The sequence below is a fragment of the Poecilia reticulata genome, linkage group LG5, assembly GCF_000633615.1.
Source record: "Poecilia reticulata strain Guanapo linkage group LG5, Guppy_female_1.0+MT, whole genome shotgun sequence".
Lineage (NCBI taxonomy): Eukaryota > Metazoa > Chordata > Actinopteri > Cyprinodontiformes > Poeciliidae > Poecilia > Poecilia reticulata.
Window position 1 is genome coordinate 9,884,655 of NC_024335.1, and position 20,758 is coordinate 9,905,412.

The 20,758-nt window shown below is 40.2% G+C and overlaps 2 protein-coding genes across 4 annotated transcripts in view; one reads left to right on the forward strand and one right to left on the reverse strand.

The window, feature by feature from the left end:
* cenpp (centromere protein P) overlaps positions 1-20,758 on the reverse strand; it is an 85,530-nt gene that overhangs the window by 54,413 nt on the left and 10,359 nt on the right. The gene's annotated exons all lie outside the window — the stretch shown is intronic.
* On the forward strand, positions 9,935-19,656 carry ogna (osteoglycin, paralog a). Of its 2 annotated transcripts, none has more exons than XM_008408878.2 (6): positions 9,935-10,170; positions 13,890-13,956; positions 14,728-14,895; positions 15,516-15,718; positions 15,915-16,007; positions 18,702-19,656. In XM_008408878.2, exons 1-6 carry the CDS (start codon positions 10,027-10,029, stop codon positions 18,870-18,872), a joined length of 846 nt encoding a protein of 281 aa, XP_008407100.1. In that variant the 5' UTR covers positions 9,935-10,026; the 3' UTR covers positions 18,873-19,656. The 2 variants fall into 2 exon arrangements, with proteins under 2 accessions (XP_008407100.1, XP_008407101.1); XM_008408879.2 differs by having other exon boundaries at positions 9,936-10,170; positions 14,731-14,895.

Here is a 20,758-nt window from a genome sequence, read left to right on the forward strand (position 1 = left end):
TGGTGTGGTATGGTGTGGTGTTGTATGGTATGGTATGGTGTAGTATGGTGTGGTATGGTATCTTATGGTATGGTGTGGTATGGTATCTTATGATATGGTATCTTGTGGTCTAGTACTAAATGGTGTGTTATGGTATCTTATGGTATGGTATGGTATCTTATGGTATGCTATGCTATGGCATGGTATGGTATCTTGTGGTCTAGTACTAAATGGTGTGGTATGGTGCGGTGTGGTCTGGTACTAACTGGTAAACAAAAAACACACATTGTTAAATAGAGATGCACGGTCTCACAACACAATCCTTTTGTTCACTCAGTTTCTAAAAGGCTGCAAAGAAAACATAAGCTTCTGCAAAGCCTGCCATTGTTGTCACAAAGCTAATGAGTCATTCAGTCATTCAGCACTTTGAATTGCCTTGTTGCTGAAAATGTGCTATATAAATAAAATTACCTTACCTTACTAACTGGTATGGTGTGGTATGGTATGATGTGGTTGTATGGTCTGGTACTATATGGTGTGCTATGTATTTCCAGCTAAAGAAGAAGAGCAGTACCATCTTTATTTAGAACAATATTTATGGAGTGGTGAAAATATAAGAGTAAAAATGAAAGACCCATAGAGCAAGAAGTTTGTGTTCAGGTTGGAAAGAGTGCAAGTAAGGCTAAAATGTTATTGCCTTTGCTCACTATTAGTAAGTGTGGTAGCACCTAAGTGGGGCTATTAAAAGCACTCTTGTTATTACAAGACCAGTTTGAGAGCCTTTAAACCATCTAAACTTTATGTGACCTCACACGAGGTCTGCACTAAAACTGAATTCTGGAGAGCTGGATCTAAAGCTTCGGTATAAAGCTTGGCCAGTAATTATTAGAGTCATTATACTCACTATATCCTTTACATGAGTACCAGGAGAAGTGTTTAACCTTAGTCATAAATACGATTGTTAGTCTACATTAAACATCCAGGTTAAAGTCTTAAAACGTACACGGCAGCAACAACATGGGCAGGAATTCTCACGACTGGAAAACCCTCACATGCAGGGGGCCAAGAGGGACTGACAGTAAATCTCATGCTGGGATAAGAGTTTCCAGGCTCTGAGAAGCATGAAAAGCTCTTTACTGTAAACACTGAGCAGCTTTACAGAGATATAGGAGATCCTGATAAATCTACAACACAACACAGACTAGAACTCCTGGTTAAACAAAACAAAAAGTATACGCAGCTGAGTTAAATAAAATTCTGATGAAATCTGAGCAAAAACGCTACAGAAAAACCGTGACAAAATTGAAAAACAAACAGAAAAATCCAATAATATTGAAATTAGGACCACACAATGGCTCACTCTCATATCAAACTGTCTGGGAGGTAAAAATCAGTTGAAAGCCGCTAACAGACATTTGATCTTTTCAGCAAACTATCAGTCTTCTCACACAGAGAACAGCATGTGAACCATGATAAAGCTGTATGTCCAAGGGCAAACTTGAAATCCCGGCCTTCCTCCTCGTGCATCCCAAACATCTGCTTTGCATCTTGCCATAACAGCAGGGATCCTGCGGTCCAACACGGCGTCTCTACATGAAGCCAAGGCTTCATGGCAATATGGTGCAAATCAAGCACACACTGTTAAAGTAACGACCTACAAAGAAATCAGCTTCATTACTTCTTTCTTTAAGATTCATGAAAAACATATAATGTGGAAAAACCATTAAAAACAGAACAATTCTATTTAAAATGAGAAATCCCAGGAAAAGCCAAAAAATGCTGAAGAAATTAAATCCTAACCTGTTGTTTGTAAAACTAAAGTGGTGGTCTCCTTCTGGAAGCTGCAATTGTTCTGTTTTACCCATCAGGCCGTCCTCCGGGACTCAAATTCCAAGGCCAATTGCCAGAGTTTGAACCAAGACTCGGCAGAAGGAAAAGAACTCACTTCTGCGGTAAACTGGCGGACAAAATACCTCTTCTAGCCCAGGAACTCCAAATTCCAAAATATAACAGGAATAACAAAGAACGCTCACAGAAAGTCACCTCAAAGAACTAATTTCATTTAAAACTGTTAAGCAGCAGGAAAAGAAAACAAAAGACTATGTTGAAAACACTTTTGCATCTTTCTGGTTGAGCATCTGATGACAGAGCAGTTAAAAAAAACCACATTTAACAGATTCTTTGGCAAGCTCAAAGAACTCCCATGTCTAATGCTGGATTGAGTCAAATGTTTGGAAATTCAAGAAGTTTTTCATTTTTCATCGCATAACGCCACCAGATGGGAACTGATCAGTTGTTGGACTGTGTTCTGCACTCGCAGATTTATGTCATATTGTGGGATATCGCAACATGGTGTTCAGCTTAAGTATGATGTCCCTGGAGATTTGGTGGGCCAAAGAAGATGAGGCATATCTAAAAGCTAGTGGTGGGACTTGATTAAAAGTTTTGATCAAGTTAGTTCCTGGGTTTGTAATTAATTAACTGCAAGGAATCTAAAGCTATATATCAGCTAAATAAGCAACATTTTCAATTCAAAAATCGTTTTTGCTGCTATCTATTCAATAAATAGATATGAGCTCAACAACAAAGATATTTATTGTTTTTAAACTGGTCATTCAGGTTCTTTAACCATCAGATTATTACAAAGTGCTATTAGAAGCAGCTTTGTCATCCATTGCTGTTGTTAGCGGATGTCCCTTGTGCATCAAATTTACAAGCATCCCAGAAACATGTAAATACAAAACTTTTGGCCCCAGCAAAAACTTCTCCAGCAGAGGAACAGTATCTCAAAGCCATACTGAAAAAACTGGAACAAACCCAGAGAGGACATGAAGGAAGCTGGGAGATGTTTCAGTTGAAATCTGTTCCTTGGTAAGTCTCCTGTTAGTGTTAACACAACTGACTTATTATTAGTGGCAAACAGCAAATCCCCAATAAAACCATAAAAGGTCTACAGAAAAGCTGGAGACCAGGAGCAATTTGAAGGATTATAGGGAAATCGGGCTGTTGTTTGAAAACAAGAGGAAATGAAGCTAGGTCAGAACTTTTTAAGCCACTGGGTGTATTCACTTGCAGATTTGCTTTAGTAAAGCAAACCGTTGCTAAGATGTTGCACCTGCAGAAAATTATGGCACAAATATAATGCTGTTAAAAAGTCTTTGCACTCACCACTTGCTTTCAGGCTCACAAGCTAAACCCAAGCCTGACTACTGCCAAACTAGCCTGGCTGTTGCAATCCTGCAAAAGTGCTCCATCTGGGGTTTTTCCCATTAAGCTGGATTTCTCAAGATGAATTTCAACTGGGCCAATGAGCAAACAGAAGGAGGAATTGTGAACAATGATGCCAAGTTTCTGTGCTGCCTTTGGTTGTAGCTTCAGTCTGTGTTGGCCACATTTTCAATATTCAGCAATTAAAGTCAGAGCAAGACTTGGCAAACATATCATTTGACTCGGCACTCTCTTCACAGTGAGCATACAGTGGACATAATTCCCAGGAAGCTTCATAGCAGGTTCCTTCATGGTCGTGCTGGCGCATTACATTCATCATGACCAAACATTAGTGATTGGGTAATATCAAATCCAGTCATTTCAAACTTCAGCAGAGTCCACCCCTTGAGCAAGAAGTTGTTTCTATATAGCCAAGGGTCCAGACCCTCTGGATGAAGCAAAGTGTAGAACAAGGAGCTGGTATTTACCAGGCTACTGCCAAACCTGTAGGATCAAGAAATCACTTAAACAGACGCAGTCTGACAACATGAAGTAGGCTAAAAGAGATGAAAAAAATCACCAAAACATGATCTGATCTAAAGAAAACCAAGAACAGAAGACAAAAAGAATCAGTGATACCTATCAGTCTGAACAACAGAGAGACACAAGTGGAGAAAACATTCAACCTTCCCTGGAGAGGCCCACCATTTTTACCCCTTTTGGCTCAAAAAAGTATTTTTGAATTTGAAACCATCCAGGAGGACCAAGAAGAACCCAGAACAACATCTAAAGCTTTGCAGGCCTCACTACCTCAGATAAAGTCAGAGATCATTATTCAAGAGAGACATAAATGTCATGGGAGATTTCCTAGACCAGAGTCACTGCTGACCCAAAAGAACACAAAGATCTGTCTTATATTTACTATAAAACATCTCTAAGACCTTAGGGAAGTATTCTGGAAAGGCAAAAGTGGAACATTTTGTCAAACCATAAAGCTTTGACGCACACTCAACAGCTGCTTTATTAGGTCCACCCAGTTAGTAAACCAGAAACTTGCTAGCGCTTCAGATTCAACAAAGTTTTGGTGCAGACTGACATGATCATCGCATAGTTTCTGCAGATTTGTTGGCATGTAGAGGAAGTTATGTTCCACTGCATGCAACATAAAGATTCTGTTGGACTCAGACCTGTTGGCGTTGGAGAGCAACAGAGTCAAGAGAACATTGTCATGTTCAAGAAACTAGTTTGAAATAAGCTGAGCTTTGTAAGCATTATCTTGCTGGGAAGGAGCCATCAGAAAATGAGTTCATGGTCGCCAGAAAGGGATGGAGATGATCAGTGATTAGATTCAGGCTGTGGTGTTTAGATGATGCTCAGCTGGTATCAATTGGCCCAGAGTGTACCAAGATATTATCCCCCACACCACAACACCATGGATCCATGCTTTGTTTACAAGTTCTGACACAATCTTCTTCATGCCGCAGACTCATCAACGTTCCAACCAGATTCATTTGATACAGAGAAATGTGGATTAAATCCAATATGAGATTCTGCAAACCATGACTGCGACAAGTACTCTCCTCTGACGTAAACAAGGTATTTACATTCACTCAGCTACTGCTCACTGGATATCTGCCCCTTGTCAGTCCGATCTCAGTAAACCAGAGACGGTTAAGAGCCGCAGACCAGCAGTTCCTCCAATATACTCCAATATACAAGCCTTTCTGGCACCAGTAACCTTGAAATGTCAGAGTCAATTTCTTTCTCATTCTGATGCCCAGTTTCAACTTCAGCAAGTTGTCTGAACCAAGCCTAGAGACATTGAGTTGATGTCGTGTGATTAGAAGAGTCAAGCAGTTCAAAAGCTGTACCTTTAAAGTGTTCAGTGGTTACGTTTGTCTATTTACATCAAATAAAATGTATTTATGCACAGGGTGGACTGAATAATTCACTATTTGCAAACATTTTACTAGATGCAAAACCAGTTTGCAGCCAGTAAAAATCAGTTTATTGTTTCTGTGTCTGGTCCCAGACACCCAGAGGTGGCAGCAGCTGTAGTCCCACAGAAACCCACTCAATTCTTCTATGCTGGCTTCTTTTACGCATCGTTTTGAGTGAGCGGTATGGGTCGGTCCGGCTCGGTACCCTATTTTATGGTCCGTTGTTTTCAGGAGAGTTTCCACCGCCAGCTGGAGTCTCACTGGGCAGGCGAGTGACATTTTTGGGTCGTGTGACGCCATTAGCTCCGCTCTAACCAGACCTTACGGTTGTCCTATGGATCTACAACTGAAAGGAGCCCAGGAATGGTGGTTCTATGGGCCACTTTTATAATGGAAACAGACAAATAGCATAACAACCCGTGGAAACGAGGCTTGGAAGCTGTGGAACCTGCAGTAGCTGCTTTGTGTTAACATTAAATTCCCAACAAGTCTCTGAGCTGCAATAAAAACCACCAGCGTTGGGTCTGCAGCTGCTGGCAGCAACCCAGAGCAAGCGGGGTGGCTCTGCCACAACCAAAACACACGCTTTTCATCACCGTGTTAATACATCATGTCAGTTTTCAGCCCTGCTCCATCCCGGCCCGGCTGTCTGGTTCCGGGCCAGGTGGTCCAGTGTTCTGCTGTGACGTGGGGTATGACTGTCATTGCTTATCACTCTCCTCCACCTGCTCACAGTCACACTGACCGCATCAGTCAGAACAAATGAGCCAGAAAAGCATTTTCCAGTCAGAACTGGGGTCTTCGGATCAGAGTTCTGCACCAAAGATAAACTGGAGATTTGGAGCATTTAGTACCAGAACTTCAAACAGGTTGGTTTTATCTGTAATTTGGACTCAAGAAAAGTTGTTATTCTTGGATCCTTTTCTCCATCTGGACCAATTTAACTGATCAATACACAGACTGTGATGACAGAACTACTTTAAAGTCGCATTAAGCTGAATAGATGAAAATAACTTCTACACTCGTTAACATACAGATCACTTTCATTGTTTTCATATCTCCAATCCTGGACCATCTTCTTCGTTTCTATTAGAGGAACAACCAAGAACACTTAAATCCATAAATTTAAAGCTGGATTGTGGTTGACAGCAGATTATTTCCTATATTGCAGAGCGCAGAGGAAGCAGAAGCTGCAGCAGTCAGATAAACACTTGCAGGCGCTTCAAGCTGCACATCTGCATGTATTTAGAAACTAAATGGACTCCTGCTCCTCCTGTTGCAGCGCTGCTGTTTGGAACGGACCACTTGAAATTGGACCTCTAGCTGCTTCTATGGTGACTCAGTTTCAAATCGTTAGGTTGAACATAATGCTAGCAGCTAGAAAAATTAGCCTTCTCATACCTTCTCCTCATCTGATGTCAGATAAACAAACAATGGATGGATAATCAACCTTGGGCCAATTGTTCTCTGATGCACTAGGCAATGAAATAAACTAATGTTTTAATTATGATTTTGGCTCCAAACCATCACAAAAACAATGTTAAAATGGTTATTAAAAAATTATCACATTTTGCTTAAAATCTGACGTATGGTCTGAAGACATGTAGTGAGTTTTTAATCTTTATATTAAAAAAGGAGAGTTTTTTCATCTCATTGGAGACTGAAAAGAAGATAGATTTGGTGCATTGCTACAGATAAAGCATTATAGTGGCAAAGAAAAAGAAGCAAGATATGGATATATCCGCATCAACACATCAGTATTGGTCCAATTAACTGGGTCAATCTACCTTCTATTTTCTACAGATCTTTGGCTTTTATTGGCCTCGCTTAAAAACTTTGGCCCTGAAGTGTCTTTGAGCTACTTTATTTCTAAAAACTGCTACAATATTAAATAATATCAGCTTTACTGAAATGTTTTCTATTGTGTTGATTGAGCTCATATGAACTTTGACCCAGCCCTCTCTTAATGAGTGATTTATAATCATGTGTGTCAAAGTTGTTGTGGGTGGTTTCCCCTTTAAAGCAGCTTTATTGGGGAGTAAAACCAAAGTGAAACAACCCAACAGCCCAAATTTTGCTACAGAAAATCAGTGAGCCCAACAAATACATTCTCCAGCTCCTGCTTCTCTTCCCACACTCATAAAAGTTTAAAGGTGCTCCTAATTGCTAACACACCTGTGACAAAGCAGGCTCATGTTGCTGGGATGTTTATATTCTGGCTCCGGTTCTCTTCCTTTCCTATCGACGGCTCAAATGGTCACATGTTTTCTATTTAACTGTTTTTCAGGGGAAGTCTCCTTCTCCTTCTTATGGAGTCTCAACGTACCTGCAGAAACCCTGCTGGGAAGACAAACGTCTTCATCTCTTGAGGAACAGCTACTGAGCTTTACAACTCGGCCTGGATGGACGGAGGAACCTCTAGGAATGTTTAGTTTTTATCTTGGTTCATGTCAAGTTGCTGTTTGTTGACATCACTGATTTAAATCGACACATCAATGGAGACGAACAGCTTAGAAACAATGTTCTCACTTCCTCCTTCTGGCTAACAGTAACTACAGGAAGCTGGTCTCCATTTTCTATCACCAGATAAAAAACAGAAGCAGATTTATTAGTTTCCACTAACTGAGCCTCAGGTTCAGAGGTCAGCCCAGCAGTGCACATCATCAGAGTTTTGCTGTGGTTCCATTAGATGCAGTCTCCACTGAGAGGCTGAAGCTGATATGTGATTGGTTGTTTCAGAGCCCTGCCAGCAGCAGGCTCAGCTCCGTCTGCTTGGCTTTATTCTATGTTGGCTGTTTCACCGCATCAAACAAGGTTTTATTAATCGATTTATGGAGGTCCACGGTCACAGTTTACCAGAAAGAAAAAAATCCACTGATGCTTACAACATTTTTACCAAAAAAATCAACTCTTGGTTAAGATAATTAAAATTAAGGTTAAAATTAAAGCCTAATATGAACCAAACCTGAAATCTGCAGGCAGAACCGCAGTGAACCTTTCTACAACTTTTTCATTCCCAACCAGCAACCATGAGGAAGGAAGCAATAAGAAACCAAAGCTTCTGCTCCAGGGAAGCTCTGGTTCCAGTCTAGTGAGGTCAGGAGGTCACGGTCCAGGGAGGGAGAAGAGCAAAGCCACGTCTCTGCAGGTATGAGCTCTGTTTCTGTTTACAGCAGGAAGGACTAACATGTTATTCTAACTACTCTGCTGCCTTGTAACAGTGTTTGTGAAAACTTTAAGTTATGTCTGCCAAACTGGGAAATGCCCAATTGTCTCATGCAAGACATGTTTGAAACACGTAAGGCAATTTACTTGCGTGCCTCAAATTTTTATCTGTTTAACTCAGTGGTTTCCAAACATTTTCTCCTGGGCCCCCCCAGTGGTTTCCAAACATTTTCTGGGCCCCCCCTATGGCTTACAAATAGCTGTTTTTTTAACGACGTTTGTGGGGGGTGGATTGACTTTTTTGGGGGCAAAATGAATGAACGTAGCCGAACATAGACAACAACATCAGTAGCCTACAGGCTACTTGTTAAGCATAAGGTGCTGTATTGATATTAGCTAGTCATCTTTTAGCTAACTTTACTTGCATCCAACAGCTTTACTCAACTTAGTCGGTTAGTTTGGGGGGAAAACTGTGAAAAGTTATTTGCGTTTTGCTGGTTGGCTGCCATGATTTTAACACACCTGCGTAGCTCTGCTCAGCAGCAGCAGGTCTCGTTCACTGCCGCACAGGTGTAAACACAGCGCGAGTGTCGTAGCGTTGCGTTTAAAGGCGGCTCGGAAAAACAGGCTACCACATGTTAACAACGGATTAAACAGTTTTAACTGCTGATAAAAGTGACAGAGGACACAGATATGGGAAGTATGGAAGCCCCTACTGTATCAAATTGACATAGGAATAACAGAAAGTTGGCCATTCTAAGGTAAAAACCCAGCGCATACAGTGTTCATGTTTTTTTTTCTTTTCATCCAGACGTCTTCCCGCACCCCCCATCAATGGCACGGCGCCCCTCCTAGGGGGCGCGCCCCACAGTTTGGGAACCTCTGGTTTAACTGAAGGTATTGTATCAGACCTTATTGCAAATTCATATCACAGAATCTTAGTGGATTCCTGTCTTTTTTATCCCAAATCTCAGGTAACGTTAGAGCTTCGTTCATGCACATTTCAGACTTTACAATGTCAGAGAACAGCTGGAATATTTTTCCTTTAATCAGAGGAAGTTATACTAAAAAACTATTTCCATATCAGAAAATGTTCAAGTTTTTCTGATCTGCATACAATATGTTAAATCAGGTAATGAATTTGCACTGAATAAATCCAGGTTTTAGTCAGTAAACAGACAGACTGGTGACCTGTTGATGAGGTGAACAGGTTGATGGTTAACATCAGTCACCATTTCTACTCTTGATGATGATCAGTGTCTGTCTAAAACTGGCTGAATGTTTGTTTTGACAGAAGAGGAGAGAAAATCAGAGACAAAAGGAGGAAAAGTTTACTTAATGAAGGAAGGTTTGATTATGAATGATTTCTGACAATGTTTCTGCTGGGCATCAGACCTTCCTCCAGAAAAAAACACTCTCACTCTCTTATGTTGTCAACTTTGATCCTTTTTGCTCCCTCTGCAGTTTCTGCTCCCTCCTGGCCTTGTTTAAGGGACATTAGATGCTTATGTGACATGGATATGTGATGCCTCGCTCCGTGAGTGCGTGCGTGTTCCTCTCCTCCTGCAGAAGGATGGTGGGTGGTCAGGAAAGGGTTAACAGCTGCTCTCTATAAACTCTGCAGGAAGCTCAGCCTTTAAATGCAGTGATTTGTCAGAGCCGGAGCTGAGAGCGCGGTGCTGACCCAGACTTCCTTGAGGCTCGGCGGTGTCTGCATCACACTGCTTCGGACAGCATGAAGGCGCTCCTGATCACCTGTCTGCTGGCGCTGTGGCTGACGGCGGCCTTGGCCCGGACGTTCGGCCCGGAGCCGCAGCTCAGACCCGGATCTTTACCCAACGGATACATCAGCGAATATTTGAAGTCAAGGAGAGCGAGGGTGAGGAGGTTATCGTTTACATCTGACCTATAGCCACAAGTCGGTAATTATTCCTCAAGAGTGTCTGGAAATGGTTCCTGTTTAGACACATCTCTCCTCAGTGTTGATGACTGTCTTTAGATTTAAAACTGTTTAGTTGTTTTTATTGTTGTTATAACTCTTGAATTTTTTATTAGAATATTTTTGGTTGCTTTTCTTTAATTTAAACCAAAACCACAAATATTCTGAGCTTTTGCAGTTAATTAAGCAGATAAAAAAACAAACATTGCAGAAGATTTCTCTAAACAATTAAAGCAAAGTGAGAAACTGTGAGGTCAGAATCTAAAGCATCTCATTGGGCCGTCAGGAACAGCTGGAGTTTTTCTCCCAGCTGCTGATTGAAGTCAAACTGACTGGCTGGTCTCTCCTCCAGCTGCTGTCAGCTCTGATTCAGCCGTCTCCTCTCTAGCAGATGGTTCACACCCAAACAACCTCCTGTGTGTTTTCACACCAATCAAAGCTAACCCTAAACCAACAACCTCCTTCCAACCACAACAGTTCTCCATGAGTCGACTGCATGAAGCAAAACCAGCAAACCAGCGAATGTTTGTCAGGAAATTCCTCCAGGAGAAGAAAAACCCTCAACGATTCCACAGAATGAGGAAACCGTGGTGGGACATGGTGAACATGGACCACAGCTTCACTTTTATCAACTTTTCTTCTTCCAGCAGCTCCCAAATGCATTCAAATATAATCAATGTGGCTAAATTTATAAGACTAAATAGAAAATATGGAACTGTAGCTGTTCATCCTGATTGGTTGGGTTAAGGCTGGATGTTGCATCCAGCTCCCGCTCGGTCTCAGATTCAAAGTTTGTCTGCTTCCTGGCTAAAAGCAGCAGCTGAAGCATCAGAGCAGTGAACTCTGGGACAGACTGACCGATTATCTGGCCACACTGAAGCATGGAGAGCTTCTGTCTGCACTGAGCAGCAGCAAACAGCTCAGTGGGATCCATCCATGCTATGAACGACCTCTGACCTCAGACTGTACTGAAAGAACCGGGTTCCGTCTCTGCAGATTTGAACTTATTGCATCAATCGATGCCCTGCAGTGCCACCTGCGTCCTGTTGGGGGCGTCAGGAGTGCAGTGGACCCCAGCCAGGTCATGGGTTGGTCCACAGAAAAAATCTAAAGTATTTAACAGAAAATGCAGCTGGGGAAGCTGAAATACCGAAACGCAACCCATTCCAGGAGCGCATTTATTTTCCTTGATGCTGACTGGCTGTATGCCCAAAAGATGCAATAAAGGCGACCAATAAAGACGTTCCTGCGTTGGTGCGATCCCAGTTCAAACACCAAATATACCTTAATATCCATCAATATACACAGCAGAAACCATCTTAACATTGTTTTCTGGCTGATCCTCAAAAGACTGACCTGCAGATTCCCATTTAAGTTTGATTCCGGCTCCAGACTCACAATACACCTTATTCTATTGAAAAATACTGAACAATACCAGTGAACCAATACATATTTATTTTATCTGAACACTTCGTATTGCCCTTGAGTATAAATAATGTTTACAGCATTGCTGTTCCAACTGCAGCTCCTTAAATCTCCTTTCACATTTTAAAAACAAACAAAAGTTGCACAACAGGTTAGACTGCAGTCTTGGGGTGGGAAATATGGACTATATGTTGTGTTACTATTGTAATAACGATAAATGTGACAATAAGAACTATGTATTACTTCTTTTTAAGGTAACTATATAACTATGACTGCATGGCACAGCAATCATAGCTCTACAAACACTGATAATAATCTAGAGAAACATTCCTAATTCTTCTTCTTTAGGACTCCAGTGGTATAAAGAAGTGTGATTTGTGTCACTAACCTGAACACATTTAAAAATATTTAGAAATTTATTGGTATTTTATGAAACTTAAAAAAAAAAAAAAAACACGGCAATATTGACAGTTTTGGGTTTTTGGAATTTATCATGACGACAATAAATCAAAATTCATATTTTGAAAAGAAATTTATTACAGTAAATAATAAACAATACAATAAATGCTCACCACTGCTACGGAACTTTTTTTGAAAAATTTAAAAATTATATTTACAGTCTTTCTGGTTTCAGCAGCAGCTCAGAGTGGAACCGGAGTGGAGTCGGTCTCCTCTCTGCTCTGACTGCAGGACGGGGATCACAAAAGTTTTCAGTCTGGTGCTAGTTTTTTTTATTTTTATTTTTAAGGACACTTTTGTTTAGAGAAACTTCAGTGTTCCTCTTACTTGTTATTTCAGTTTTGTTTATTTATTTTGGATATTTAAAATGTCTTCCAGTTCTGGTGTTAAATATTCATTAGAATTTAAAGTTTATTGATCTCTGAGAATGTGGTCTTGCATTATTACCACTAGATGACTTGAAAATGGTCTCAAAACAACAATATTATTGTTTATTGCAATAACTTCTGGGATAATTTATTGTCCAGCCAAACTTGTTTCGGCGGCAGGCTTAGGCGTGAAATGGTGGACAGACCTGTGAGTCAGTCTCTCATGGCAGAGCAGAAGGGATCACGGGCGGATTTCACATCGAAGAAATGGACGATTGATCCATTGGTGCACCGAGACTCTGAAATATTAAAATAGGCAGCTATATACATCTTTTGAGGAAGTCCCTGGTATTCTGAGGCACTTATAGACCTTCCACTGTACTGGGAGACATTGGGTGTCATTGGTTTGGGTTAAATGGATCCAACTTGGTTCCTGTAGACGCTGGACTTTGCCAGGGTTGAAGAGGCAACACACTTCTCTCTATCCTGATGGCAATGTGGTCCTGCAGGGATGTCAGGTGTGAAACTCTGAGTTTAAAAAGCTTCACCGGAGCCTTGATGCTTCCTTCACCTGTCAGGTGTTGGACGGGAGAAGCCAACGTCTGCTTCCTCTGCAAAGCGGCTGGGTTTACCCTGAGGGACGCCGTCCGGAGAGCAGACTGCACTCACTGCTTCTACAGCTGAGCAGGTTGGACATCTGGTTTGACATGTCCTCCTGAGAGAGGACCCAGGGTTGGATCCAGGAGCGCTGGAGACGTCATATCTCCCGTCTGACTAGATAACAGCTTCTCCAGATGAGCTGCAGAACTCGGCTATGGAGGACCGCAGCTCCGATTACTGCTTCCCATCGATATCCAAACAGAAAAACACTTCAAAATTTAAAAAATCTGATTTTCTGTCTGGAAATGACTGCTAGCAATCTTTTTTTTTTTTTACAAAGTTATCTGCTTTGAGTCAACATGAAACAGTTTATTCATCGGTTGGAGTTCATTAAATAAAAAACAGTCAGAAACCAGAGGAGAAGCAGCCAAAGACAAAAGGAACAAAGCCTGGAGGACAACGGACCAAGACTGGTTTAAAGACAACAGGAAGTTTTAAATGTTCCTGAAAACTTGTTGGAAGAGAAACATTTCTACTCCAAGAAGTGGTGTCAGTTTATCCAAAATATTCCAGAATATTTCCTTCCATTCAGTTTGTTCAGTATTTCAAACAGTCGATTTAAACTCTGAATCTGACCAACCTATCTTCCTCTGCAGGCCTTAAAACACGACTATAATGCAGAAAAGTTCAACAGAACCCGCCTGTTTCTCCACTCACTGCAATGAGCACGAAGATTTCCAAACCCGACCAGAATCATAGATCCAAACACGAAGCTGCTGTGTAAACAGTGTTTGCTTTCTCCTGCAGAGGGCGCTACCTCCTGCTGATGAGCCGGATGCCAGCCTGGCACCGAAGGAAAGTGACAGCGGTGCCGGTGAGAGAAACAATCTGGACCTGTAAATCAGTTCTACCCAGAACTCCTCCAGACTCAGCTTTAGCTTCACCCGATTCACATTCTGTAAAAATCTTCTATTAAGCACCTTTTGCATCCAGTTATTAATCAGCTAATCTAATCAATTATCAACAAATTAGCTCTAGAGCTAATTTAGACAGAAGAGGCTGAGATTTCACATGTTGATGGTAGGAATATTTTTATCTTCATCCTTTACAACAAATGGTCAAGTATTTACTAAATCAATGTAATTGCATTCTAGACAATATAATGTTTATTTTCTTATTTTTAAAAAAGGAATTGATTTATTTATATTTTTATTTATTTTACTATTGCATACAATAAGTGGTTAAATGAAAAATCTGCAATATGTGCAGTTTAATCCAATTAATAGTCAGAATAATCCTAGTCCTAGAATAGTTAAACTCTCAGCAGAGAAATTACTTTAAAAATCTGTCATATCTTGACAGAAATATTCTCAGAGTTAAATTGTCTGAAGCCCAGCAGATTCTGTTGAGTTTGGTGAAGTTTTAAACGACTACTTGAACAATCAGCCATATAATCAGAAGTCAATGAGCGTTTTTAAGTTAAGTAGATTTGGTTGAATGTTCAGAAATAAGAAAAAATAAATAAATCATCACCTAAAATAAGATATTAGATTGTGAAATTAAAGCATACATTAAAATATGTAAATGTGACCCAGTCTGTCGGGTTAACCCTGGTCTTTGTGACCCGGTTCTGGTTGCTGTTCAGCAGATTTGCCCACCTGCCTGCTGTGCGTCTGCCTGTCCGGTTCTGTGTACTGTGAGGAGGTGAGTCCAGACATGACCAGCGTCCCCCTGCTGCCCAAAGAGACCGCCTACCTGTACGCTCGCTTCAACAAGATCAAGAAGATCGGGAGAAACGACTTCGGAGACACGGGTAAGTCCCGGACGTCTGGACAGAACATCTGGACTCAGAGCTGAGACCTTCGTGTCCTCACAGCTGCAGAGACTTCAGAGTTCAGGGAAATAAAACAGGCGTCGATTTTAAAAGTGCAGGAAAAAAAGAAAAAGGCCTGGGAATTTGGAATTGATTCAAAATGCTCAAAAATCGAATTTAGTCTGCTTGTTTTTGTAAAGTCATATTTCGAATAATCCTATGATTATTATTTTTTTCATATAAGAAAAAGCCAGGCAGCTAAGATAACATTGTACTGGTAATTTAAGTTGCAACATTTTATGCACAAACGTATTTTTGTTTAAATATAAACTGATGGAATCTGATACAGTATGGAATTATTTAAAATAAATGTATTATTTGCTTACACTGTCTTTTCCTCTCATCAGTCACATAATTTAAACAGATTCTTTAGACAGAGTAAAAAAAATAGTTTCTGGATTGAAACTAGAAATTGAATTCCTAGATGCTGAAAGATTCATCCCTAATGTATTTGTTATTTTAGCTTTTAAGTTGCCAAAAGTTTGATTTGATGTCTGAATACCAGACTGGATCATGAATATTTGGTATTAAAAAAAGCGTGCCTGTGCCATCTGCTGCAGTGACCCTGAAGAGGATCGACCTGACAGGAAACGTGATCTCAGAGATCGACGACGCCGCCTTCTCCAAGCTCACCCTGCTGGAGGAACTGTCTCTGGCCGAGAACAGACTGGCCAAACTCCCCGCCCTCCCCGCCAAGCTCACCTCCTTCAACGCCAACAGCAACCTGCTCAAAACCAAGGGCGTGAAAGCCAACGCCTTCAAGGTACGTCAGCAGAACCCGGCCGGCTCTGGTACCAGTCAGGGAGCGTGAATCCTCTATCTGAGGTAAAACCAGATTAACTTGGTTTAATAAGTAAAAAGGACATTAACTCGTCTGTAAGTGAAGGAAGCTGAACGATGTTGCTGTAAGTAAACCGAAGATGAGAAGGAAGCTGAACAGTCTCTGCTCTCCATGACAGAAACTGACCGGCCTGGCCAACCTGTACCTGGCCAACAACCAGCTGGAGGCCGTCCCCTTCATCCCAGAGGGCGTCCGCATCCTGCATCTACAGGTCTGCACCAACACAAGTAGTTCAATACATGATGCACGGATGCTTTTATGATTAAAACCTGAATACTGTGCTGTAAACTAGGGATGCGCTGATCCACTCTTTTCACTTCTGATCCCCATATTTGAGGTTTAGCATCGGCAGATTCCAATCGAAACAGAAAAACAGCCCAAATTAAAATGCTTACATTTTTAAGTACAGACATAAATCTACTGAATTACAGAATTTCTTGGTAACTCTGGACCAGTTCAGCTCACATAATGCACCAATAGGTTCACAGGCTTGGTCACACATGCAGAAATAACTTTAGTTTATTCAGTGAATGCAGTTAGTTAGCAGTTTAATAGTCAATGTAAAATAAATAAACTGAAACTGTCAAAAACAAGAGGTTCACTACTTCAGTCAAACATGTGACAGTAAACTGCAACAAACCTTCTGACTCAGAAAGTGCAATTAGTAATTCTAAATATAATGTAAAATAAATAATAAAACACAAATAATAGAATTAAACTGAGTAGATCTGTCCTTGTGGATCGGGCACATTGCCACCAATATCCGATCAAGAAGATTTTCAATATCGGGATCGAATCAGATATTAATATCAGATTGGTAAGTCTCTTGTATGGACTTGTTTTAAATCCCCCTTGATGCCCTTAAATAAAACTGAGTAATATGTTAGAAATGTCATCAGAGGTTTTCCAGAGAACATCTGGTTCTGATTAATGTAGGTTCTATAAGAACATCTCCCAGCGCTCTGATCAGTCCATCATCTGGACCTGGAGACGGAATGGACCGCCTGCTGACCTAACAGGACATGGACGTCCACCCGGACTGACAGGAGAGCTGTTAGTCTGACTTTTATAGAAGTCACTGAAGAAGTCCTGTAGGAGAAGATGCTCTGATGAGAGGAGACCAAAATCAAGCTTTTTGGCCTACAGACAAAACTATAAATAAATAAAAATACACCATCCACTTGGTGAAGCATGGTGGTGGGAGCATCATGCTATGGGTCAGAGAAGCAGGTCAGAGGTGATGTGAAGATGGATTGATCTAAATCAGGGCAATCCTGGAAGTAAATCTGAGGCTCACCTTCCAACAGGACAATCACCTTCCAGCCAGAAATATTATGGGAAGAAGATTGGCCTAGTCAAAGTCAAGTCATATTAGGTCTGGGCAATATTTCCCAAAAATTATATCACAATATGTTTTTAAATACCTCAATAATAATATCACAAACTATATTTCACACTTTGTTTTTTTCTTTCTACATAACTACATAAAAATATTCATATATAAATATACACAAAATCACACACAACGTTTAACGCCTCAAAGAAAATACAAAATGGATAAATAGAAATGTAAACTAATTTGGTTAAGCAAACAAAACAGTCTCAACGAGCTACCAAATGGAAATAAAATACTCAATTACACAAATTAAACTGTTGCGGTTCAACAGAACATTACTTTTATAAGATGTTAAAAAAAAGTTTCCCCATCATGTTTTTTTTAAACAGAAACATTGTGTGCAAAACAAAGAATCTTGTTTTAATATAAAAGAAAATTCTCCTTTTAAAAGTGCTCAGCACTAAAATATATGTCATAAAAAACCCTCCAAACAGTAAAAGCTTGAGAACACATCCAAATAGTCTGGAACTTTGTTCACTTACATTTATGTCACAGACATTTCCACTGAAGTAAAAACTGTCAGAGTTTTTACTCTGAGCTTCCATGTTCCCACTGCTGCAACTGCAATCCAAGCCACACTTTTCAGATTTTTGGTCCGTCTAGTGCCCAACTCCAGCAGTGGCTGAGCGAAACGTCTCCATTCCACACAAAGTTGAGAACATTTTCCCTCAACTGCATCTTTAATAATCCCAATAAAACGAATTCAGGTTAATTTTAAAATAAATACATAATAAGTAAGATATGAAAATGCTAAATAAGTACAATTAATTAAAATAAATAAGTGAACATAAAAAAATGGTTAAAAAAAAGAATAAATAAAAAGGTTAGTTGCAATGTGACAGAATGTAATAAGGGGCTGTGAATAATCAAACTGTTTTGAACTCATTCAATTTAATTTTTAATTTAATTCACTCCATATTAAATTTTAATAACTAAAAGAAATCATGAATGAAAAGGAGCAGAAAAAAGTATAAACTTATCATTCAACTCTTAAAGACTATTACATGGTTTCCCTTATGGATGATCAGCCTGGCGGGCCACCAAGCTTTTTCTGCCCCCCCACCAGACTGACATTGTTTGTTTATTATCGTTTTGTTTTTTTTATACACCACTAATAGTGACACCAGAGTCTCTTTGAAAGGGTTGGAAGCACAATGGCAACACAGAATGGTCAGCATGTGAACACATATTGAGATTGAGGTCAGGTGTCTTTAAATTCATCACCAGTCTACATGCTAACTACTTTAGCGAACAAAGTGACACGTCACTTTATTGTGTTTGTTCATAATGTCTTCAAATAGCACATAAGTACCTACTCGTATTTTCACATTTTAAAATTTCTCGTCAACATTTTTTAACTTAAGAACACAGTGGGTCGCCAGATGACGGCCCCAGCGCCCCGACCCGCGGGCTTAGCAAGTGTTCTGGGTGAAACATATATATATATATATAAAACAGAAAAATTAGCCAAAACACATTAGCTTATTCTTCACTCTTCCTGTGTTTCAGGACAACAACATCACAGAGGTGAACACAGACACCTTCTGCAAGTCCGACAACTCCTACTATCTACGACTGAGCCTCTCTGAGGTCCGAATGGACGGGAACCCGGTGGTGCTGTCCAAGTACCCCGACAGCTTCACCTGCATGAAAGTTCTGCCTGTGGGCCGGTACCGCTGAGGAGAACCAATGCCCCAAAGACTCACTCTAAAGCCTCTGCAGCGGAACGGTTCTGGTCCGGTTAGTGTTGTCACTTTAACGAGCAGCGACGGGTCCAGCTCGGCTCGGTTCGGCTCGGTTCCCCTCCTGACTCTAAAGAGATTCTCTTAGACTTTAACAATAATAGTTCTGGACCGACAGAACCTTCAGCTTATATCCGGAAAAAGACCCAAAATAAAACAGAAATATTTTATATTATAAATTTTATATTTAAAAAAAAGGGAAATTTATTCTGCAGGATGAACATTTCCTGTTCATCAGAGGATCCCCGTTCACTCAGAACAAACAGGCTTCTTAATTTACTTTTAATGATTTTCCCAGGTAATAACAGGTGAGTTTTCTCTTCCAGTCTAATCTAATTTAGTCTCGTCGTCATGGTGATCCTTTGTCAACTGAACATTTTAGACGTTTCCCTCCGGATGCAGCGCTGGACAAATGAGCTCCAGTGATTAATCCAAACATCCGACTCGTCTGCATGGCCTTGCAGACGACGGTGATGATGATGATGATGATGTTCTGTAACTTGACGTCAGTTTGTTTTCTAATTTATGGTCCAGTTGAGGTGAGCTGGAGAACATGTATCTATGAGCTTCAGTAATGTGAAAGTTACTCTCTTGTTTTCACTTCTTTTCCAGGTAAATAAATCTTTGTTTATGATAACTGATGTGAATAAGAGGAGCTGTACAGAAGGAGGCGCGTGTAACATGGCTGTATTTGATATGTTAATAAACTGTTTTTGATTACAGTCAGTCTGGATTATTGCTCCGTTTTTATCATGTCACATTTATTGGCAGGATGAAGAAGCAGGAGTTTATTATAAAACTAATAGCCAGTGCTGCAGTATGGCAGGGTGAATCTGACAAACTGTGGTGGATAGATGTTTCAGGGATACTATATGGTCATCGTTTCTTTTTATCTCCAGTTTGCAAAAGTATGATCTTAAGTTTTGAGGTGAATCCATCCTCATCTTTCATCAGTCTGGCATTGAAACCGCAATTCACCAACATCCTGTTCAACTAAAACCTGAGCTCATGTCAGAAACTTTAAACAGGTGTAGCTCCATAAACCGGGTCTGCAGGACCAGAACCAGAACAGCTAGGCCTGTCACTGTAACAGCTTTTGCTGGATGATTAATTGCCCCAGAAGTAATTGTGATAAATGATAATATTGTTGATTTGAGACCATTTAAAGTAATATAGCGCTATAATAATAATAATAATGCAAAAACACATTCTCAAAGTCCATAATTAACATCTGAAACTGGAAGACATTTTAAATATCCACAACAAATAAAACAACAAATATGAAGCCTCTGTAAAACAAAACTAAATAAAAAATCAATCAATCAAAAAAAGGGCTAATTGAGACCAAAGACTTTTGTCAGTTTTTGATAGAAAGAGAAAAGAGAAAAATAATAAATCATGCATTTGAAATTATTGGGCTTGTTAGAATCTATCATTTGATTAACTGATTAACTTAAATCTATCATTTGATTAACTGATTTATTGCTTATTGCAACAGGCCGAACAAACTGCACCACAGTCATCCAGCTGGGTGATGTAGAGTAGCTAAGATGTCATATTTTCTTGGCTATTATATTCCAACTTTGGTGAATTCAGTTTCTCCATCTCAAAATAGGTTATAGCAGTAAGATTAGTAACCATATCGACACAGATGATACACAGCTCTACATTACGATGTCACCAGGTGATTGAATCCATTTATTCAACGAACAGAACACGTATATAGCGCTTTTCAACCCTGTAAGGCTTCTCAAAGACGCTTTACAATGAAATTAGTCGCTTCCATTCATACACACATCCACACACTGACGATGGGAAGCTACT